This window comes from Zootoca vivipara, chromosome 2 (assembly GCF_965207765.1).
Source record: "Zootoca vivipara chromosome 2, rZooViv2.hap1.1, whole genome shotgun sequence".
Lineage (NCBI taxonomy): Eukaryota > Metazoa > Chordata > Lepidosauria > Squamata > Lacertidae > Zootoca > Zootoca vivipara.
In genome coordinates this window covers 73,928,867-73,953,568 of record NC_142584.1, presented here as the reverse complement: position 1 = coordinate 73,953,568, position 24,702 = coordinate 73,928,867, and the positions used below count along the sequence as shown (strand labels likewise).

Here is a 24,702-nt window from a genome sequence, read left to right as displayed (position 1 = left end):
GCAAACGCAATCCGTTCCGCCGAGGCGTTCGCTTGCCGAGGCATTTGCTCGCCGAAGGCATGCTTCTGCGCTTGCGCGAAGTGCCGATAGAGCGCTTCTGCGCGCGCGCACTGCGCAGATCATGTCTGCGCATCCAACGCCGTGGAACCCGGATGTAAACACTTCTGGGTCTACGGCGTTCGTAAACAGAGGTTTTCGTAAACAAAGGTAGCCATAAACCGAGGTTCCACTGTACTCAGTAAAGGAACAGAATTGCACTGGGATTACAAGGCTCGTTAGAAATTTAAATTTTGTTTTCCCATGTATAATAGTTCCTAAAGGAAGTTATCTACATCACTGGAAAGTTAACTCCATGTCATGGAGTGAAGTTTTCTCTGTGTACAGAAGTTGCCAGTAAAAGCTGGAACATGCTAGAATATTCTAGCGCATCTGTAACTTTCTATTCTTCTCACAGCACAGCTTCATGCGCACAGGCTGAGTCTTACCTTAGTGCCAATGCCACTGGAGAGGGTATATCTGCTAGTCAGTGCACAGTTTCTCACTCTCATTTCTTCTACTGACTTCTTCTCTTTGCTTTCATTTTTTACATTTTATATTTGTGTGGTGTACTTTTTATGTTGAAACTAGATTTTTGCCCTAACAGGAGCCAGGTTGTACCTTGCTGGGGATCTGGCAATGAACTATAAGCTGTAAGTAAATCTCTGCTAAATACTTCTCTGTGTTCTGTTTCTTTTTGGAATGCCCACCACCGCCAGAGTTCCGCTACTCTGGTAATCAAGTAATGGTTGTGGGTGTCCTGGGGGCACAGATCCAGACATTAAGAACAAACTAGCTAACCAAATACAATCTTTGGAAAAAGGAAATCCAAAAGTAAAAGAAATGACACGTGGCTCTTTACCATCAGTGAGCGAAATCAACAACTGAAAGACTCCAGCTTTTCCTTACTGTTTTTATCAGCTAAAATGAGGGTGTAAGGTTATGAAAGCATACGATGCAGTTCTACTGCTGAAACTAAGCAGACGTGGCCCTGAAAGTGGCCTTGATTTGAGGCTACCTAAAAATCAAATCGACCACAGCAAACTATGGCTACCTAAAAATCAAATCGACCACAGCAAACTATGGCAAGTTCTTAAAGAAATGGGAGTGCCTGATCACCTCATCTGTCTCCTGAGAAATCTCTATGTGGGACAAGAAGCTACAGTTAGAACTGGATATGGAACAACTGATTGGTTCAAAATTGGGAAAGGAGTACGACAAGGTTGTATATTGTCTCCCTGCTTATTTAACTTATATGCAGAATTCATCATGCGAAAGGCTGGACTGGATGAATCCCAAGACGGAATTAAGATTGCCGGAAGAAATATCAACAACCTCAGATATGCAGATGACACAACCTTGATGGCAGAAAGCGAGGAGGAATTAAAGAACCTTTTAATGAGGGTGAAAGAGGAGAGCGCAAAATATGGTCTGAAGCTCAACATCAAAAAAACCAAGATCATGGCCACTGGTCCCATCACCTCCTGGCAAATAGAAGGGGAAGAAATGGAGGCAGTGAGAGATTTTACTTTCTTGGGCTCCTTGATCACTGCAGATGGTGACAGCAGTCACGAAATTAAAAGACGCCTGCTTCTTGGGAGAAAAGCGATGACAAACCTAGACAGCATCTTAAAAAGCAGAGACATCACCTTGCCGACAAAGGTCCGTATAGTTAAAGCTATGGTTTTCCCAGTAGTGATGTATGGAAGTGAGAGCTGGACCATAAAGAAGGCTGATCGTCGAAGAATTGATGCTTTTGAATTATGGTGCTGGAGGAGACTCTTGAGAGTCCCATGGACTGCTAGAAGATCAAACCTATCCATTCTTAAGGAAATCAGCCCTGAGTGCTCCCTGGAAGGACAGATCGTGAAGCTGAGGCTCCAATACTTTGGCCACCTCATGAGAAGAGAAGAATCCTTGGAAAAGACCCTGATGTTGGGAAAGATTGAGGGCACTAGGAGAAGGGGACGACAGAGGACGAGATGGTTGGACAGTGTTCTCGAAGCTACGAACATGAGTTTGACCAAACTGCGGGAGGCAGTGCAAGACAGGAGTGCCTGGCGTGCTATGGTCCATGGGGTCACGAAGAGTCGGACACGACTAAACGACTAAACAACAACAAAAATCAAATGCAAATTTCTCTGAGCTTTTCTGTCTGGTACTGTATTCATGAATTGCAGTGAGTTAGACCGCCATGTAATTCTCTGGGTCTTCTGTAGCCACCTACCTATTCAATCAGCTAGTGCAGGTATCTTCAACCCTTTCAGACCCAGGAGTCACTTTTAAGCCAAACATGTATATGGGGACCCTTTTCTTAATCTTTTACCATATATCTGCATGGCAGTAGTGCTCCTGTTTGCAACCCACCTTGGATCAGGCTGCGACCCGCTAGTGGGTCCCAACACACATTTCACAGAAATCATTCAATAACAACAACAACTTTCTTTCTTTACAAATCTCTGTCTATGAAACTTTGTTAGTTTAGTGCTCACTATACAAACATGAGCCAAATTATATTTCAAGTACTGTTTTAAAGTTATCCAGATTTCCCAGTGCTGTGAAGTTGTAAAACCCTGTACAGACTAATAACAAAGAATTACCATCCTCTAGTTTGGTCAATGCCTTCAGCAATGAAGTCAGCAGGAAACGCATCTTCAAATTCTCTTTTGTTCTCAAATGGGTAATGGACTTGGGCATAAGGCATGCTCCCACTCTCAAACCAGCAGTCAAACACTTCTGAAACACGATGTAATACACCTTTGCCGCAGCGCGAGGGGATGGTTATATGATCAACGCTAAAGGGAAAATAATCAAGCAACAGTTTAGACACTGAATTTCCACTCTACAAGTTGGAAATTAGTCTTAAGGAACACAATTACAGAAACAGATGCCAATTCCAAACTTCTATATCTAACATATTCAAGTTGCTTGCATAAAATTTCCAAAATAATTCAGAACTGAAAGGGTTTCACTAATTTAGCACAAATACAACATACTTAAATTATTGCTAACGAATACAAATTTTTGAAAGCTACCCTAATGTCCCACATATCTCTCCAGGTCAGTTTCCAAAGAATGATCGTCAACAGATAACCAGCTAGCTAACACTAGAAATAGCCTATGCTTCCCAATAAAACACTGCATTTCAAACCACGTCAGAAATGCTTTTGCAGAAGAACCTTATACAATCCACATCAGTCCAGAGTCTGAATTTTTTAGCTAAAGCAACATATTATGGGGTTCCATTAATAAACTGTTACTATACAGGAGTTTCTTGTGGGGGTTGTAGAGATAAATGGCCAAAATGATGCCTCTCCAGCCTGTGCCAATCTCTGCTTAAGCTGCAGCTACCGAAGGGTTGGGAGAAACCCAAGAACTTATGTGTATGGGTACACACGGGGAACCAGACTGAACCGAAGGGAACCAGACTGAACTCAGTAAGCCAGTGGTGGGAAACCTGTGGTTCTCCAGATAAAGTTGTATTGTAACTCACCATCCCTGTCTATTAGGTATGCTGGCTATTACGGTAATCAACATCTTAAAGATTCACAATTTATCCATCCCTGCTCTAAACTGTGACATAAGCTAGTTGGTAGTGTCTCCCCACCAGGTTGAAAATTAAACTCTTGGATTTGCTCTCATTCAGGAGTTGGGGGGAACTGAGAAGGTGGGAAAGTATAAAAAAAAGATATTCTGTAACTTAAGATGTTGCACAGCAGCAGGACCATCTCCAGAGAATTGCCTGATAGTCTTTTCTGGTTTGGACAAGCAACCAGTTTCTAGACTCTAAAATCAGGGCTGTATTTCTGAAATGGATTCAACATCTACAAATGAGCAGAGCTATTTCTGAGCTACAACAGACTCTGGCTTGCTTTTCTTACAATCACTTACCTTTCTCGGTGGAGATCAGTCACTTTCACTCCTGACAGCTCTTCCAGTTCTGCTACAGACCCAATACAGACCACCTGTTAAGTCCAATACAGAGGTACCTTGGGTTACAAACACCTCGGGTTACAGACTCTGCTAATCCAGAAGTAGTACCTCGGGTTAAGAACTTTGCTTCAGGATGAGAACAGAAATCGCCCGCTAGCGGTGCAGCGGCAGCAGGAGGCCCCATTAGCTAAAGTGGTACCTCAAGTTAAGAACGGTTTCAGGTTAAGAACAGACCTCCGGAACGAATGAAGTTCTTAACCCGAGGTACCACTGTATATCAAATAGGATTTGTCAATGAAAATAGTTGAAGCATGCAACTGGAAAGTCAGTTGATACTATATTTCTAAACCTCATATACTAATTGATTGTTATGAAGCCCAGCAGCTGCTTGAAATATTTGTAAATTGTTTTTTACAAAGCTGAATCACTTCATATTCCATGTGTTTGTAAATATCACAGGTGCTAACCTTGTGACAGCACAAGCAATGGCATGCACTGTAAGAAGAAATGGAGGCAAACAAACTACCCAAACCAACACATTTTCTCCTTAACTTCACGACTGTCAACAAGCAGATATCTCCGCCTGCCCATGACTCCACTAAATAGCCCTTTAACCTTTTGGATTTTAACTTTCCCAACCAACTCCTTATACTAGGTGGAGTCGAATGCAACTCAGGCATCTGAGCAAGGCCTCAAACCAAATTGTGATTTTACTTAAGGTTTTAGTAATGCAACAAGAGACCTAATTTTAGTTTTTGCTGTTATCCAAAACAGAAGATTAAAACAGTAATAACTGTATTCAGCCCAAGTACAAAATGGCAGACAGTCCTTTTGTATCACAACGTTCATAGTGCCAGTTGTAACACGCATTTATTATTTGTAATGTTATTTTGAGGTCATTAGATCCCTTCTATTATCTCCTACATTACTTCTGGGGACCAAGGTTCTTTTGTGTTAAGACTACTTTTTGGATTGCAATACCAATTAAACAAATTCTTATAAATGGGAGGCATTTTGAAATCAAACAAAACTTTTCCTTCCCTAGTCAGAACTTTTAAAAAGGTGTCCATTGGATTTCATCAGCAGATTGATTGTTTTTGACAATAGCAAATGGAAAAAAGATGGAAAAAGTTTTAACTAGCAAGTTTTAAATAAGTATGCCAACTCTAAATATGGAAAAATGCTTTAAAAAAAACAAGCTATAGAAATTGATGGAAGAATCATTTAATGCTTTTGACACACTAGCAATCTAGAAAGTAAAACTGTCTCCCAGAATTACCATGACAGCAGGATCGCATGTATTCCAGAAACAGATGTACCCCAGAGAAGTGTCTTATACCTACTGTGTTCATTCACAATATACTTTTTGCAAGTTTTGTGGTGCCTAGCTAACTGAGCATCATTAAGACATGTCACCATTCTGAATATTAGTAAAATCCAGCAATGCTTCCATTTTAGCAGTGCCAGGGGAAAGCAACCTAAGCAGTCAATTAGTAATCTGCCCCAAATGGCAATGGAAGCCTTAAGCCTTAAGCCATTGAGGATCACACCTTTTCTCTAATTGAGCTGATCTACAATTGCACTCTAAGCACAATCATAGTAAACAAAATCGTCGTCGTTTAGTCGTTTAGTCGTGTCCGACTCTTCGTGACCCCATGTAAACAAAATAAAATGTAGCAATCTTGACTTAAATTATTTTTACTCACCTCTTCAAAATCGTCACTGACCCACAATGGGATTGGCGTCCCCCAGTATCGATTTCGTGAAATTGCCCAATCACGTGCCTCTCTCAACCAATTTCCAAAACGCTTCTCTCTCACAAAGTCAGGAACCCTAAGTTTTAAAAAGAAAATTCTACTTACAATAAACAAAATCAAGAGAACTTGTTAGGCATATGTGGGCACCCTATGTTGGAATATTATAACTTTGATAGTATGTACTTTTTTTTCTTCTCTGGGTCATTTAGTCATGAATAAAGGGTCACAACAATGACCAGAAGTCAACACACTTTTCTCCAATTTCCAATTTTGTAGTTTGCTAGAAGAGACTGAAGGTCACTGTGACTCACTCATGTAGCAGTAAACCATGCTTTTCTGTAACATGTGAACCAAGATATTACCTACACTCAAAATAATTTTAGATGCTGATCTAGTGTTTTGGAAAGGATTGTTTCATGTGCCCCCTTTGGTTCACCAAATTGCTATGCACTTTCCGAAGAGATATGAGATTCAGGTTCTTTACACCATGTTGCTGTTATATCATCCTACAACCCAGGCTTCCACAACCTTGGGCATTTGCACCTCTTTCATCCTTGTTTCATATTTCCCACATGCTATCTCACAATAATAGGATGCCAAGAAATAACTTGTTCTCTAAATTATCCCCCAAAATGAACACCTTAAACATACATAAAAGACTTCTGCTGACTGTCACTGTATATAAACCCAAGCGAGTATGTTTTGTGCTTGCTGCTTAATATTTGGGCAATAGGTCTCATTCTGTGACTTTTCTATGAGGTTTTAAGTTACTTTTTGTTTGCAGGAAGTATAAGTCAAATTTCCAGCACAACTATTGGGGAATTTTTTTTTTAGAACTCAGCAATTTAGCTTTCCAATCACATGAATTTCCTTGCTTTGAAAGAATCTAAGTGCCTCTGAAAGTGCTAGAGCCTCAATTTATTACAGTTATACACTTTGTGCTGACCTAAAGGAACCCAGTCTAAGCACAAGTGGAAAACTGAATTAAGATGAAAGAAGAGCATTTGAACAATTCACTAATGTGGAAAATGAACTTTGCAACCTTTACAATAGCTTTCAACTACAAGATGCTGGCAGGTGGCACCTGCAGCTTAAAACAGATAAAAGCTACTTAAACTGTGAATAGATGCTAACAAGAGATCCAAAAGTGCAACAATGCAGGCAATGTAACTTATGGACACACTTACATCTTTTTCCTTTAATTGAAAAACTGAGCATCTGGGAACATTTTTCATTATTACTAAGAGCTGAAGTGAGGCAGAACAGAGGTAAGCTGACCCTGCACTCTCTAGACTTGCCTCTCTGACTTGCTGTGACAGTTGCATCAACAGCAATCCCAACCTGCAGTGGGCCTGCCAGCTTTGCTACTACAGAGAGAGTCACAGGTAAGACTTTCCTTTTCCCGCCCCTCCCTTTTCCTGTTGCAGCAAAGGCACCAAGGGAAGGCTGCACAGAAAGAAAATGTGGTGCTCTTATTTATTGTGTCTGATGTTTAGCAATCTTACTTTTGAGTAGGCATTGAGATGATAAAGGTTCCTTTTGTCCCTCATCAAAATGACAAGACATTTTACTAATACAATAACAGAGTTAAATTAGGCCTCAAATCTGAGTGTGCACTTTTACAAACGCTCAACTTTAATAAGACATGATGGATTTTCCTTCAAGCAAGTTATTCTTTTGCACAATGGCCTACATTGAACAAGGTCATTTGTTATTTAACCATCACAAATATTATATAAAAAATGAATGAAAAATTTAGTTGACTCTATGAAATAAACAAAGTCACCCTTACACATGAATTAACCAGCCTCCCAGAACAGTTGCGTTATTCTAAATCAAGGGGAGAGGGGGTACAGCTCAAGGCCCAAGCGCAGTCTTTTAGACCCGACACAAACTTGTATCACTGGCCTCCTCCCCCAAACATATCTATCCCATACATACAATTTCTTGAGTCATGAAATAAAAGTTCCTGTTTTAATTCTGAAGTTACATTTTCTACATTTCTGAACTTATAAAACAGCCCACAGTGGTACTTTTCAACCATGCCTCAAAGCACTCCCACCTTCCTGCTGTTTTTGTTTACCACAACATCCAGCTTGAAGACGAGTTGTTGTTTTTCCCCCAAATAATATTTATTGATTTTCCAAATTACAAAAATTCACAAAAACAAGGAAAAAACACATTAAAAACAGGAATAAAAATATAAGAAAAACAGATCAAATCAAACATTTTAATTAACATTGTAGACTTCCTCGATTCCCCTCGCACTGGATCCATTTTTTAACTCCAAATTAAGCAATTTTCATTTATTATTTTAAATCATTCTATCACATTTTTTTATTATCTCACAACTATTTATATTCTTCAATGCATCAACTATGCATAGCTGCCAAGTTATCCCTTTTTTAAAGGGATTTTCCCTTATGCTGAATAGGCTTCCTCGCGAGAAAAGGGAAAACTTGGCAGCTATGCAACTATGTTCCACCTGTAATTTATCTTAATCCAAATCTAAATTTATTTTCCCATCCAACTATCCTCTATTTCTCCCCTTAGCCTCAAATTTATACCCCAAAATTTTTCCATACTGTACATTCAAATATTATTTCTTTTATCATAGTAACATTTAAACACTTAAATCTAATTCAGCCCCCCTCCCCTCCCCTGGACTCAGGGTCTCCCAGATGAATCAGCCAGTTCCATAGGTCATTCCAGTGGTGGGCCATCTTGGTCAGTCAGAAAATAGCATCCATCATTACTCCTTTACCCCACTCCTGCTCTTTCACCACCTGACCACCCCTCTCACTTCTTCATCCCCTGCTGCCTCCCCAATTTCCCAGCTGTTGCACAATACCATCCAACTACATTTCCACTTCCCAGCCATGTCTCAATTTTGATACCCCTTAAGTTCTGGCCCCAGCATGGGTCCTGTCCTCCCTCTCTCACTGGGAGGGCATTATTCCATGCTGGTTCTTCCTTGAAGGCTCTTTGAATCAAGCATGAGTCCTGTTCCCACCCCTCTCACTGGGGGAACAATGTTCCATGCAGCTTCCTCATCATCTTTAAATTCAATTACATTTTCCATGGCTGATGATTGTTCATCTTGCTTCTCTTCATACTTTGTTGAGATTAGTCCTTTCTCACTTTCTGCACCGTTCTGTCTTATTTTTCTAATCTGTATAACATTATGACACAGTTCATCCCTAAAATCCAAAAGCAATTCCAAAAGTTCCTTTTGAAAGTCAATAAAGTCAGATGATGTTGTGTCTACTGACATCCTGGTCGCATCCAATTTCGTGGGAAAAGCACAGATTACAGCAGGAAATGGCTCAGTTCGTATTTCCAATCTTCAGAAACAGAAATTATGCCCAATCTGGTTACAAACTCTCATTTTTAATTATTCTTCATATCTTAAAACTCATATATCAATTTATTTAAAAAGCATGTCAAACTTCTTATTCCCAACCTTATATTTTACGCTTTCTTCAATGTTGACAGTTTTCAGCCTCAAAGAGGTAAACAAATTCCATCCTATTGTGATGTCATAATGGCGGCTCGCTGATCCTTCCAGGGACCCGACTCCAGCTTCCAGGGGGACTTTCCCCAGACCAAATTAAAGGACCCTTACAGGGATTTTGCAAAATTCAACCTTTCTCTCCTTTACCCTGCCTTAGGGGGAAAGTTTAAAGTCCGATTTTTGGTGATTAAAAACTTACTGTCAAGTTCCCGGCTTCGGGCAAATTAATTGCATCTCAATTCGCTCAATGGGGGAAATCGACTTCCTCTTTTAATTTCCTCCCATGTCCAAATCTTTTCAATTAGAAATTTTAAAATCCTTTTCCTTTTCTCATGGTGTCCAATGTTTTCAAATCCTTTAAATCTGGAAAAATCCACCGTTCCACAGGCTGCCGGCTTGGAGCTTCACGTTGCGAGGGTAGCAGATTGATTCAAGGCACCATGTCTCCACTCCGCCCGCTCTCGGCTCCCTTAATAGGGCTTACTGGGGGGCGGAGGAGACAGAAAAAGGTGCAGCTGAGTCCCCACATCTCCAGAACACTCGATCTGGAGCTCTTTCGGGGGTCCGTGGCACTCTCACGGCTCCCACCTCCCTCACAGCGCCAGAGAATCTCGGAGCTCGAGTTTCTCCTGCCGGTCAGCAATGGCGGTAGACCGGAAGTGAAAACGAGTTTTGATGAGTTTCCAAACTGGTTTGCCAAATTAACCAGAGAGTGTTCTATTAATCCAGGAATATAGAAGAAGGAGGGAATACACACACATGTGGCTCATTCCCAACGATCAAGTTTGGGATGATCAGAGCACTTCTGAACGCAGCCATTTTTATTATTTATTTTCTAGTTAATTACCAATCGAGCTCATGGCACTTGCTCCAGGATAGGGAACCTGTAATCCTTCAGGTGTTGTTAGACTGCAACTGCCATAAGCCCCAATCAGCATGGTGAATAAATATAAATAACAACAACAGCAACAACAATTTATTATTTCTACCCCACTCTTCTGGCTGGGTTTCCCCAGCCACTCTGGGCTTTCAACGGAACATTCAAAACAGAGCAAAACTTCAAACGTTAAAAACTTCCCTAACCAGGGCTGCCTTCAGATGTCTTCTAAAAATCAGGTAGTTGTTTATTTCCTTGACATCTGATGGGAGGGCATTCCACAGGGCGGGCGCCACTACCAAGAAGGCCCTCTGTCTGGTTATATAATAATAATAATAATTTATAATTTATACCCTGCCCATCTGGCTGGGTTTCCCTGTAACCTCACTTCTTGCAGTGAGGAAACCACCAGAAGGCCCTCAGCGCTGGACCTCAGTGTCCAGGCTGAACGATGGGGGTGGAGATGCTCCTTTGGGTATACTGGGCAGAGGCCTTTTAGAGCTTTAAAGGTCAGCACCAACACTTGTGCTCGGAAACGTACTGGGAGCCAATGTAGGTCTTTCAAGACCAGTGTTATATGGTCTTGGCAGCCGCTCCCAGTCAGTGATGATGGGAGCTATAGTCTAACAACATCTGGAGTTCCCTATCCCTGCAGTAGATGTATTAGACATTTCACATGATACAAACAAACAGGTGAAGTGACCAGATATCTTTGGTCCTGTATTCTGATTTGCCACATGTCTCCCACTTCCAAAACCTTCCAGATTTTAGATAGTAAATTGACACATTTAAAATAGGGTTTCTCCAGAAAGGTTTTACAGTGCACCACGGTGCTGTTTTATTATGAGTTACAACCACTTCCTTTTGTTTATTCATTCCTTGGAAGATACAGCAGGATCATTTGTCAAAATTAAGATAAACTGTTGCTAGGTTCTTAAAATATGCCAGTTCCAAAATACATTAGTATTAAGTTCTCTCATTAAAAACAAATTAGAAATTCAATTAGGTTATAAAATTAGTCAAACCACATTTAATCTAGTTCATCAGAAGCAGTGCCTATAAGGAGTAGAAAGTATTCCTATGAGAAATCTAGTCCTAGCAGTCAGCAAGGATTCTAAAGGCAGTACAAGCATCATACCAATTCCAAAGGATGCTATAAAGGCATTCCCTCTTTTATCATCCCTAGTTTAAAAATTCTGTAAATCCCTCTACAACCCCATTGGGGAAAAATAGAGAATATCACTGGACCTTTTCATGCCACTAAATCAAACAGATCTGCAGACATTTTTGCACACTTTCAGTAAGTACCAATACTGAACCAAAGCATTTACATATAACATAGCACCGTACTCTGATACCTACACATGCAAATTTATCATATAGCTTCAACATCAAAAGAGAGCAGCTCAGCAGGCTACTAAAACGGGCTTTGAAAACCTGATAGCAAGAAATGGGCCTAATATCAAACCAGAATCTAGTCCTCTCTCAATACCAGAAAACATTGTTTATACTGTGTGCAAGGTGGAATAATCTATCAACAAAACTGTCCAAACAATGCCAAGGATTGCTGGGGAAAGATGTTGAGCACCAAGCTCTTTTTGTTAGCTATTTGGGCTCATATTAAAAATTATGATATTCAAAATCAAGATGAGAGTTTAGCATCACTAACCTGCTTGAATAATGAAGATATCCGAACAATTAGACAGATGCGTTAACCATACTAATAATGACAGCTAAATTCCAAACTGTCCTACGTTGGACATTCCTCTCTTGAGGGCTAGCAGACAAAAATCTAAGACACCTTCAAAGATGACAAAAGAACCCAGCTAAAAATTCTGTCCAACCTCACAAACACCAACAACTTTCTGGTGAATAGGTTCCTCTTTCATTCCGACATGCATGGATTTAATTAAGCTCTTTTGGAAAAAACCAGCTGCAGGCAACTTAAATCTTTGTACACGTCTCACAAATCTATTGCTTGTATGGCTATCAGCATTGTACCACCTATTCTGTGACTTTAAATGTGTATTAAAAGGAATAAGCAGAAATCAAAAGACAGCCAAAATAAATGAAAAGGCTGCACTATAAACCAGCCTTCCCCAATGTTGTTGGACTCTGAGCATTTCCTAAGGAGAGTTTGAGTCCAATAACATCTGGAGTGCACCATTTTGGGGAAGGAAATTGAAATGTTGGTTGCCGTAAGAATGAAACCCTAGAAGCCAGTTAATTAAAAGCTCAATTGCCACCTTTTCAACAGAGACATAATTTTCTTTCACAGAATAATGCACTGTCATTTGCATATTTTCAGTGTATATTTTCAAGACAGTAAAAGCTTGCAGCAGACAACAATTAACATAGAAGACAAATACTTCAAGTTTACAACTATTTTCCCGTAAGGTCATTAGTAGCTCTCAGCACTGAGTACCAAAGATTGCACTTGCTTGCTATGGAGCCTTTATAAAAATGTGAACCAAGCATTTGCTTACATCAAGCCAGAAAGTCACACTGGAAGCATTTATGGAAACTTACATAAAGGCCCTACTTAAATTTAGCTTCCATGAAAAGAATATGACTACAAAACATTATTCATGTTAACAGTATTGTAGAGAAACCAACACATACATTTTAGACTCTTTCTTTTAGCTTTTCCCAAGAAACAATAACAGCAAAAAAGCAATTTGCCCCTGAAATGCTATATTTATCAGGCTCCCAAATCTTAAGGGAGAGCTCTGACACTCACAGATGTTTACCCCATTATGTAAGTTGTAGACTACAAGAATATCTATTTGTTAAAATGCCCAATTGTATACATTACTTTCTGTCACCCTTGATAAATGGTACACGTCTTTATTTCCATTGCATCATGAGTTGTAGAAGAGGTGGAAAAGACTATTCCAACACAAAAGGGCTGCCAAAGATTGACTTGTAATTGAAGCCCAGTAAGACTAAGACCAAAGGCCAAGTTCACCTGGCAGCACACACATGCCCTTGGCCGATAGGTAGAGACATCAAAAGAAAGAAGCAGCATTTGGAGCAAGAGATCTCCATCTACTGACACAATAGTTGGAATTCAGACTCCTTGTTCAATCAAAGCAAGTGTCAGAAAAGCTCAAGACTTTACTGGCAAACGTCTACACCTCATTAGAAAAACAGGCAACCAAATATTAGAGAAGATACAGGAATTCTGCATGGATAGTAGCTATGTGAACATCAACAGCTTCATGCAACAATACTAATGGACTCGATGCAACAGCAGTTTCTAGTATGGTCCTCAGAGAAATTAAAAGTAATCTTCCCGTCCAAGTGTACTTGGCTACTGGATCAGTTCACACATCACCTTAAGCCATAGGTAAAAACAAACTGTGGTTAAATTCAGTGGGATCGACTGCAGCAATCTTTCTTTAAGCCTGGCTTAAGCTCAAGAAACCTTTTTCCAGCTTAAATTCGAGTAGGGGATGCCAGCTACACAGCGACAGAGTTCCTTATTAAAATAGAAGTGGGGGAGAAAAAGCTGCAAGACAATAATGAAACTATGAAGTAAAAGGGTAACTGAGGAGATTACCAGTAGCACTGGGCATTATTTTCCAGCAACTTCTCCACCATGTGCTCCACACGGACAAACCAGCTTGGCACAGCTTTGTATATTAGAGGAGTATCTGACCTAAAATAAATGATATGAAAAGAAAATTAGGCACACTCTTTAGCTATGCTGCAATACTTGTTGCACTAGCTTCACAAGTTACCCCTCTAAAATTCAGTAGCAAAATTCCCATTGATTTCCACACACAGAGTGACTGTGCCCCTTGCCTCCAGAGTCTCACTGAAATGGCAACTAATATAGAACTCCAATATATCACCCAGGGGAAAAGGAAAGCTATCTGAGTACATGAATACATGATGATTCCAATTTAGTCCATAAGAAGTGGGAAGTCTTTTATTTAAAACCCACCTGGCAAGGAACTTAAGAATACAGTTACTGAATCATGCATCAAGGAGAATCATAGAGGACACCTTGCAAAAGTATAGAAAGTATAGATTCATCTTCCTTTAAATGCACTTCCTTAAAGCTTCTGAAAGATTTCCTTTGTCCCATACAAACATAAAATTTAAAAGGTTTAATACAATAATACATTTAAGAAGAAGGGCCATAGCTCAGTGGCAGAGAACATGCTTTGTGTGCAAAAGATCCCTAGTTATTGAACTAGGGATCTTTTGGGATCCTTGGCAAAGGGTTTCAGGCAGGGTTCCTTGGAAAGGAACCCTGCCTGAAACCCTGCAGAGCTGCTGCCAGTCCCTGTAAACCAGGCCTCCTAGGCAAACCTGGCCCTCCAGATGTTTTGGGACTACAACTCCCATCATCCCTAGCTAACAGGACCAGTGGTCAGGGATGATGGGACTTGTATTCTCAAAACATCTGGAGGACCAAGTTTGCCTAGGCCTGCTGTAAACAATACTGGGCTAGATGAAGAAATTCTCCGACCCGGTATAAAGCAGCTTCCTGTTCCTAAACTCAGTTTTCACTATTAACTTCTTATATTAAAGACAACACAGGGACTGTGCCTGCATTCAGACTCTGCAATACTTTAAGATGCCATGGGCTATTTGCTAATCTGTCCAGACATAAGCTGCTGAAAAGCTAAAGTGCATTTCTCAACACAAAGAAAGAATTTAAATTCAATGTATAGTGCATACTAAACTGAATGAAGAGGAGAGACAACTTGCTTTTGAAACCCCATACAACAAAAGCGAAAATATTATCTGCCTCCTTTCAATCCAAACATGTAATTCTATGTAATCTAAAGATAATTATTTTCAAGAAGGCTGGCAATCTCTCTTGTCAGCATATTGAAATCCTAAACAGAACAAAAGTACCAAAGCTATATATGTAAAGAAGCTTAGTTTCATCATTTATCCCTTGCTTTGTACAGGCATAATACTGGCTCCCTGCAAATGCTAAGCAGAGTTCCATAATAACCAGGATTTGAAACCAGGGCATGAAGAATTGCATAGCCTGATTAAGAGAGAGCCTTGTTTTTAGCAGTGTAGAACAAATACTAAACTGCAGCTAGGGCTGACAAAGGAAAAATGTGTGCTAGATATGGAAGGGAAAAGGAAGAGCATATACATACACTCCAGAGGCATGTTTCCAATATTCAAACCATAGTTTGCAGGAAGCAAGCATTACATATGGGCCAGATCCCAATGTACCAACTGTCATTATCTCTCAAAACATTTTGCTATTAACAAATATCACTCTGTTCAGGAAATTTAATTCTGGAAAACAGAATTAAAACTGAGCAAAAGTGATTGATACAATACTACTATGCCAAACCAGTTTGGGGCAATTATTTCACTTTCTACAGCTCTCCCTAAAAGTTTAGAAGTTTAAAGGACTGCACACACACAAAGCTAGTCTTTTGCTATGAAAAATGTCTCCCAGGCTTAGCCAATTATAGAATTTTGGGAATAAGGGAGATTCAACAAGATTGATTAATTCTTCTTTTTAAAGGTCTTAGAGAATATAGACAGATTACACTTGAATATGAATTCAAACTAGCTTTAAAAGGTATATAACTTCACAGGAAGAATTTTCATACTCTTTTTGCAATTTCAAAGGGCAAAATAAATTGATACATGAGATTTAATTGGTTTGAACTATATAACACAGCTTATATTTATACACCCACTGCTAAATTCCTCTGAGCCAGAACTTTTATTTTTCTGAAACCTATACCAACATTGGAAATATTGACGAAAGTCCAGTTATAACAGCAGCCAGTGTAGCTCTCGCAGAATTGCTGCAATGGGAGAACAAACTGGCACACACACTATTTACGGTAACTTTTGCAGCTGACTTTTGCATTGCATGCACTTTCTGAACCATGGGCATTTGCAGAATCTTTTTCTTGCAGGGGCGAGAGAAGGTAAAATACTGAGGGGAGGAAGCTAGTTTCTCATATTTAAGGTTCTATAAGTGCTATAGAACATTTTTTTTTAACAAAATGAAAGCTAGGAAACAGGATTTTTTGCTCACTCAGCGAAGGCAACTGTTTCTCCCCTGGCCCTGTAGACACTCATATTCTGAACCATCTTCAAGAGTGCACCTACATAGAGCACATTACGACAGTCCAGCCACAAGATTATAAGGGCATGAACAACTGTGGCCAGGCAACTGAAACGAGAACCTTCTGCAGTTATTAGTGAATAAATGGTGTAACTATGGGTTGCATCCAATACAGTGCAATTAAAAAAGCACAAGAGGAAAATGAAATACCTGCCCATAGCTGCCAAGTCTCCCGTTTTCCCCGGGAAATCCCCGTTTTTCCAGCTGTTCCTAGCTGAAAAAACGGATTATTTTTTTCCCGGTTTAGTCTGGCGCGGCGGCCATTTTGGAACTGGGTGGAGCATGCTCAGAAGCGACTTTTGATGCTGCTCTGCCCAGTTCCAAAATGGCGGCAGTGTGACTTCTGGCGCGGTGGCCATTTTGGAACTGGGCAAAGCAGCATCAAAAGTCACTTCTGAGCATGCTCCGTTCAGTTCCAAAATGGCGGCAGCGCTACTTCCAGTCTGCTATTTCCGCCCGGTCCCTTATTTCTCTGACAGCAACTTGGCAGGTATGTACCTGCCTCCGTCCTCCCCACTGAGTGGAACCCTCGCCAAACGTCTGGTCTGTAAAAGAGGGAGACTGCAGTGGGCATGGGTGACTCAGGGGAAAGTAGGCAAAGGCAGCTTCCATTCTAAAAAGCGGCCTCTGCCCAATTTGACATATAGTTAGTCTTTCACTGATAGTTGTGAGAAATTATACACACACTGTGCCAGAGGTGAGATCTACTTACAGATACGAAGAGAGCTTTGAATACAACTGATTTAACTGCATAGATTAGTCTTAGTGTCTAGCAAATAAAAGACAATCTAAACAGGGCATAATTTTCACAAATAAGTTACCAGTCAAAATGCTTCCTTTAAATAGTATGTTAATTCTTCTCCGTACCTCCAACAAAAAGGATAGCTGTGCTTATAAGAGCTGGTATGGACCAGTCTTCCTTGTTCTTTTAGGAATCTGATGATGTTCTTATCTGCATCCTGAGTAAAGCAAAATATTATTTTAGAATAATGATAACCCATACAAAGAATTTATCCAGGTGGGTGGTTGCTTCAGGAAAGAAAAAGAGAGAAGTTACAAGCTAACAGCCAGTTCCAATGTAGCATGAGATTAATAATGTATCTAACATTTAGCGGAGATGCTGAGCTGGTTTTTATGTAATATTAAACCATAGTTGGGACGCGGGTGGCATTGTGGTCTAAACCACTGAGCCTAGGGCTTGCTGGTTGGAAGGTCGGCGGTTCAAATCCCAGCAACGGGGTGAGCTCCCGTTGCTTGGTCCCAGCTCCTGCCAACCTAACAGTTTGAAAGCACGTCAAAGTGCAAGTAGATAAATAGGTACTGCTGTGTCAGAAAGGTAAATGGTGTTTCCATACGCTGCTCTGATTTGCCAAAAGTGGCTTAGTCATGCTGGCCACATGACCCAGAAAAACTGTCTGTGGACAAACGTAGGTTTCCTCGGCCAGTAAAGCAAGATGAGCGTCGCAACCACAGAGTCGGCCGCAACTGGACTTAACTGTCAGGGGTCCTTTACGTTTTTTAAAACCATAGTTAAAGATAAAATTATGGTTTAATGTGAAAGAGCAGCTAATACAGTGCTGACTTTGCTCCTCTCACACTCCTGCTGTGCTGCCAGGAAACAAGCTAGAAACTGACTTGCTATGATGTTTGAAACTGGGCTCATTGTTTCTTCCCCCTGACAGAGCATGAGTGGTAAGCCAAGAACAGACCCAGGCTTCTGATTATAGCTTGTTTAGACAGAAGTGAGAGCAAAGGTCTGAATGAAGAAGTGCTGGAGTGGAAATGATTCATCTGGATTTTTCACCATTTTCACAAACAATACCACTGACAACATTTATGGCAAAAAGCAGCAGTAGGAAACAAAGCCCACACATCTCTTCAGTCTCTGAATACTGTTTGACACTGAGTTTTTTCTAGCTTCCTTCCTTCACAACCAACCTTCACATATTGTCCAGCAAAGTCTGTCGCTTCTGCTGTGAAACACCCCGAGGCATCAACAGGACAAACTGGTACTGAATCTTTTCGAATGATATTAAAATCCATACAGACTCTGTAGTCATCCTATGTGAGAAAAACAAAGTTAAATATTCAAATGTGTGTCTTTTGATTTTTAAGGCAGCATTCTGAATTTCAAAATTCTGCTGGATTGCCTAGATCAGTGTTTCTCAACCTTTTTTGGGCCACGGCACACTTGTTCCATGAAAAAAATCACGAGGCACACCACCATTAAAAAAGTTAAAAAATTTAACTCTGTGCCTATATTGACTATATATAAAGTAATTCTCTTTATATATAGGCCATTTGTCAATGCCCTTTGTTGACTTAAAGCCTGGGTGGCTCTTTTTAATTTTTTTTCCCTTGCCACACAGTACAAACATTCTCAGGCGTTAGGGGGGAAATGGGGGGAAGGAGACTCCGGCATTAGGCCCAAAGGCCTCAGGGCCACTTACAGCGCTGCTAAAAGGCAGAATGAAAAGCCCTCGGGTCGAGGGGAGCTTTGCAGGAGCCCCGACTCCGCGACCCAAGAGGGAACGAGGGTGCCACGCGGGGCTCACAGGAGACCCCTCCCCTTGAGAGGAAAGAGGCGCGTCCCGGGTGTTTCTCTTCCCCCGCCAGACCTCCCTCCCTCCCTCCCCTCAGAGGCACCACTTTTCGGGCGCAGCGAAGGCCCGTTCCTCCCTGCGCACCCCAACCGCCGCCGGAGGGCCATGGCCAACGCCGCCTCCGCTCCGCGCCCGCTCGGCCTGATCCCGGGCCGCCTCTCCTGCCCGCCTCGCTTACTGCATGGTCCCTTCCAACTCTGGCGGCGGTTGGGGTGCGCAGGGAGGAACGGGCCTGCTCTCCGCCTTCTCGCGCTCTAGCCTGGCCGGCCAAGGAGCGCTGTGCTGCGCTCGCCACTCGCGGGACTAGACTGGAAGCGAGTGCGAACGTCGGAGCGCGCCCTCCCTTTCCGGCTTCCTTTCTTGTGGGTCAGTATTTTGTAATGGCAGCCGCCAGGCACATGACAAGGCAGCAAATCGCCCTTCTCGTCGCCGCACGCCGCGGCACACCAGCCCCCGTCTCGCGGCACACTACTGTGCCGCGGAACAGCGGTTGAGAAACGCTGGCCTAGATACCCCAACTTCAACAGGAACCTGATAAGTTGTTTCTTCACACTGTGAAATACTTTGCTTCTTGCGTTATAAAGTATCTTGTCACATTGATGATGAGTTCATTCACGCATGTTTTTCACTTCATGGTTGCAGCATCAACCGGTTACCCACATGTGTAAATGATCAAACACCACAGAAAGAAGCACCACATTTCGGCACACTACGTCAGGAGACAAACACTTTTCAATCAAATGCAGATATAGTTGCAAATGAAATAATGAGTAATCAAAGAGATTTTACATGATATGAGCCAGTCCCAAGACTTGCAAGATTTAGTCACCTTAATTTGCAGTTTCCCAAGTTTTGGACTGGGTGTGTGGGGTAATGGTGACTAGGGCAGGGTTGTAGATCAATGGTACAGCATGTGATTGCTCACAGAAGGTACAGTCAAACCTCGGTTGTCGAACGTAATCCATTCCAGAAGCCCATTCGGCTTCCGAAAAATTCAACAACCAAGACGCTGCTTCCAATTAGTTGCAGGAGCTTCCTGCACTCAAGCGGAAGCCATGTCAGATTTTCAGCTTCCGAAAAAAGTTCGACTTCCAAAAAACATTCGAAAACCGGAGCATTTACTTCTAGGTGTTTTGCACTCAGGGGCAGAAACGTTCCAAAATGGAGCCGTTCAGGAACTGAGGTTTGACCGTACCAGGTTCAATCCTAGGCATTTCCAGGTAGGCCTGGAAGAAAGACTTCCATCAGAAACCCTGGAAAGCCACTACAAGGCACTGTAGAAAATACAGAGCTAGATGATTTCACTTGGTAGGAGGCAGCTTCCCACACACTGGGCCCATGATCACATCAAACTGCCTGACCATTTTGCCATTCTTGGAGAAATTGCAAATAATAATAATAATAATAATAATAATATCTCAAGTTCTCAGATACTCTAGAGAGCTTCAACACGTGTCTTTTTGTTGACATCTGTTGAGAGCAAACCGTGGGTTCAGCATTCTGTGAATTAGCATTGAATGAGTCTCAGGTTTGCATGTTCTCTTCCCCTTTTAATGCTTATAGAATGCTCCCTCATGGTTTGCACATTGCACTACGTCAAACCATGGATCAGTACCATCCAGATTTGCAGAGAAGAACATGCAGCCACTTTGTTCTGCCCCAGCTATTGTTCTGCTGCTGTGCTGAGTTAAGCCATGGTTTGGATTAACACACTGTCCAAGCCCAGGCTTGTGGTTTAACTCTCCCAAACAAAATGCAATCTATAAACCATAAAACAAACCTTGGTCAAAGTAGTTTGGAGTAACTATGAGTAAGCTGCGTGTCTGTGTGTGCTATAAAAGTTTGAAGAGAGCTAAATCATGAGCCCAGATTCAGACAATATGCTAAGAAAATCCATGGCTGAACTAAGGTAGCAGTCCCCTTGAGAGTTAATTTTTGAAATATAGTGGACACATGCTTACTATTAGGCTATCTTCTTTTCAAAAAAGATGTACTGCACAAAAGAATTCCAATACAAATTATGATGCTGTTTCTGTATTGTGTCAGGAGCAAATGGAAATTGGTAGGTAGCAAGAATGTACTCGTTGTCATTAAAATATGTGTGTAGCGCGCTCCTGACAAGTTACTGGATCAAAAAAGAATCTGAATTTCTCAATTAAAAGAGTTAAGACAAGATTTTATGTTTGACATAAAAGCACATACCCTGTTTCCCCTTTTTTAATACGTAGTCAGAAAGTAAGCCATGGCAGGGTTTTTAAGCATTTGAGAAATATAAGACATACCCCGAAAATAAGCCGTACTTCTGCGCCGCGGAAACCAACCCCCACAGGCACCTCCACTCACAGAGTCACTCCATGCAGCTGGCACTGCAGGAGCGCGATCAGCTCTGAAGTGGCGCTCCAAGAGCTCCGCTTAACAGCTGATCGCGCTCCCGCCTTGCTGGCTGCATCCCCGCGCTCCGCCTTCTCGTCCATCACCGCCCTGCCGCTTCTGTGCTTGTCGCCACCGCTGGGCTCACTGCTTCTTCCTTGCCTGGCCTGGCCAAGGAGCTTGGAGCGCCCTGCAGCGGCAGGCGGAGCGCCTGAGCCAGCGGCCTCTGCCTGGCCCGGCCTAGGATGCCTGCTGCCCCGCCACCCGGAACCAGTGGCTGCTGCAGCGCCAAGCACTCAAGAGAGCCCAGCAGCACCCTGAGCCGTAAAAACCGTACTGGTAATAAAAAAATAAGACATCCCACCGAAAGTAAGCCACCCTGTGTTTTTTTGAGGAAAAAAAGTTATAAGACGGTGTCTTAAAAAAGGGGAAAGACGGTAAGTGACTTTAAACTTACAGCGCCAAAGTAAGGAGCTTGATGTACAACCCCAGTACCTTCTTCTTCCTTCACATAGTTGTCAGTCACTATAGTAAAAGCACCATTTTCTTTGCACTAGCACAAAAGAGATAAGAGGTTTTTTTAAAAAAAAATGTACAAAACATTGGCATGGAAAATATGACAAGCCAGAAACATTGTTCAAGCATTCTAGTAATGGTTACATATGAATTTGTTCATTAAAACTACTGCTACAAACATGAGTTACATAAACTGACATAGAGAAAAATCAGCAGCATGAATACCAAACAAAAACTTTCTGGATAGCTCAGTTGATTAGAGTGTGGCGCTGACAATGCCAAGGTTGCAGGTTCGATCCCCATAAGGGACAGCTGCATATTCTTGCATTCCATGGGTTTGGACTAGATGATCCTCAGGGTACCTTCCAACTCTATTATTCTATGAGACACCCTCCAGAACTGAGGGACAGCTCAGCATAGCTGTCAAGTTTTCCCTTTTCTCGCGAGGAAGCCTATTCAGCATCAGGGAATTTCCCTTTAAAAAAGGGAGAACTTGACAGTTATGCAACTCAGATCAAAAATAGCCATTTTCTAGTCAGGGTGGAATGTGGGTCTTTGCATGCACACATGACACAGCACACAGAACCGGCATGCAAAGGTGGCATGCATACACTTGCATATGATACACCCACAATTTCCCTGATCCTTCATCTCAAACAAGGCATGGGAATATTCATGAGGAAAATGTGGTAAGGACTCAGGATGATTAAAAAGGTCCTAAAGCTGTCAAGGTGACGGTCATGGTGCACTATGGATTGTTCTGAACTGAGTAGCTCCACTGAAATCAATAAACTTAAGTTAGTCACTGCTCACAGATTTCAATAGATCTGCTCCAATTATTAATTGGACGCAGCCCTCTATTGTTCCACAAAGGGAAGCAAAGCACATAAAGCAACACTAAATGTATTTTACACTGCAAGCCTATACATATCTACTCAAAAGTAAATTATGCAGAGTTGAATGGAACTTGTTTCCAAGCAAATGTGTATAGGATTACAACCTTCGTATCTTAATGAAGCCGAGAGTTATTGGATGGGATTCAACTAATGAGTCCCATCAGGGGAAGTCCTGGGCAAAGACTGATACTCCCAGTACAACACTGTTCTGTTGCAAAACACAGTAAATTTGAGTCTCATTAATTAAGAGACTGGGTCATAAGATCCCACATTCCCTCCCCAAACGTATCTGCATAAATTGATTCTTCATGGATCAAAAGGGTTTATTTTTCCATTACTTTTTATAATCCTGAACAATACTAACACAATTTGAGAAAATTATGGAGTTCAAACATCAAATTTGAAAGGATTTGTTTTTATATTGTTTTAATTTTATTAGAATTTAATTACTTTTTAACTATTATATTTTATGTTTCTATTTTCTTTATTTTATCTGTGTTCTTTTAATTTGTGTAAGCTTGAGTCCCAGGAAAAAGGTAGGAGATTAATAATAATAATAATAATAATGACACATACTGCTCACCTTGATAAAATACTTGAAAAGAGGTTTATATTTCTTCCCTTTAAGGGTAACACCAGGAAACCTGAAACACATTTCCCCCCCCAAAAAAAATTAGCAGTAGTTAAGAAGTTTTGTTTATGTACAATATTTATAAACAGCTTTTCTGCCATAAGAGCCATATGCAACATAATAAGACATTAAAATATACATAAAAATAAAACTGCATGGAAGTGCTGCATAAATACCAAAGCAACAGGCAACAGAATCTCCTTCAGCAAGTTACAATGATATAAAAACTTATTGGAACTTCAAGAAAGACACTAACTGATCAAGCCTAGGGGACCTAGAGGGTGCAAAGTGGCAGATCTACTACCACTTCCTAAGTCCTACCAGTTTGTGGCAACGCAGCAGAAGACAGGGATGTTGGACGTTTCCTCCTACATCTCTTCTTCAAAATTTCCCATTGGCTTCAGTGGCTGGGAACTGCTCTGTGCTGGTGAGAACTGAGGTCCCACTTCACAGGCCTCCTCAAAGGAATGGGCCTTGGATCCAATCCTCAAATGCCCTTTTCAGAGCTACTGCTCACAGGAACTCTACTGGCAGAAGTGCTAAGCCTACTGCGTTTTCCACAGGGGCCACAGTGAAGTGCCCACCTTGCTAGCTAAACCTTTCTCCATCAGCAGCAAGGCACTGGAAGCTAAGCCTCTTCAGCCAATGGACCTGATGAATAGGAATACTTGGCCCATCTACACTTTTTAAAAGAGAGACAGCCACGTCTCTGTGTTGCAGCAAATACAACTAAGCTTTGTGGTACCTTAACAACCAACAAATTTATTGTGGTATAAGCTTTCATGGACTAGAAGCTGCAAATGTACATAGTTTTGCGTGGGTGGTGGTGGTTTACACTCCGACAAAGCATTCCTCAACCTCCTATAAACTGGCTGGAAGGGGGTTGGACTAGATGACCCTCAGGATCCCTTCCAACTCTATGATTCTGTGATAAAGCTCTGCTGTTCTATTCATTTCAGGTAAGACTTTGTTTTTCTATCTGGAAAATGAAATCAGCTTCACTTTGTAGATGCTTGAGAAAATTGCAGCAAGGAAATGCAGTGAATGACAAAAGAACACTCTTAGGAAAGTATTCTTCAGAGTTTGTGACAGTTGCAATTCTTAACAAAATTCTATCATCGTTGGTCATTTGATGTGTGGTTTTTTATATTTGATGGCCTTAACTGAACTGGGGCAGACACAAAATTGTGCAATCCTAGTTCTTTAAAACAAATGGGAGCTTTGCCAGTGACTTCAATGGTTTTGTGGATGGCACTTTAAGAGCCTTGATTTTAAAACAATTATGCCAATAAGACCATAAAGGAGATCCAGAATGCTATTGTTTGAGTCAGATTGAGACTTGGGCAACCCTACTTTTCAAAACCAAGTTCACACTCTAACATTATCAATAAAAAGCTGCATAAAAATAAAGTCACCGCTTACTACAGATGAAACTTCAAATCCAA

At 41.3% G+C, this 24,702-nt stretch overlaps 1 protein-coding gene across 2 annotated transcripts in view; it reads right to left on the bottom strand.

Annotated features, from left to right (window-relative positions):
- The window catches only part of IARS1 (isoleucyl-tRNA synthetase 1), a 104,197-nt gene that overhangs the window by 42,879 nt on the left and 36,616 nt on the right, over positions 1-24,702 (bottom strand). For both annotated transcript variants that reach the window (XM_060271486.2, XM_035106206.3), the window contains exons 10-17: positions 23,210-23,270; positions 21,672-21,767; positions 18,180-18,302; positions 17,109-17,200; positions 13,680-13,778; positions 5,676-5,802; positions 3,928-4,001; positions 2,637-2,831 (exon numbers count right to left, since the gene is read on the bottom strand). In XM_060271486.2, the coding sequence (XP_060127469.1) occupies positions 2,637-2,831; positions 3,928-4,001; positions 5,676-5,802; positions 13,680-13,778; positions 17,109-17,200; positions 18,180-18,302; positions 21,672-21,767; positions 23,210-23,270 (867 nt within the window). The remainder of the gene's footprint in view (positions 1-2,636; positions 2,832-3,927; positions 4,002-5,675; positions 5,803-13,679; positions 13,779-17,108; positions 17,201-18,179; positions 18,303-21,671; positions 21,768-23,209; positions 23,271-24,702) is intronic.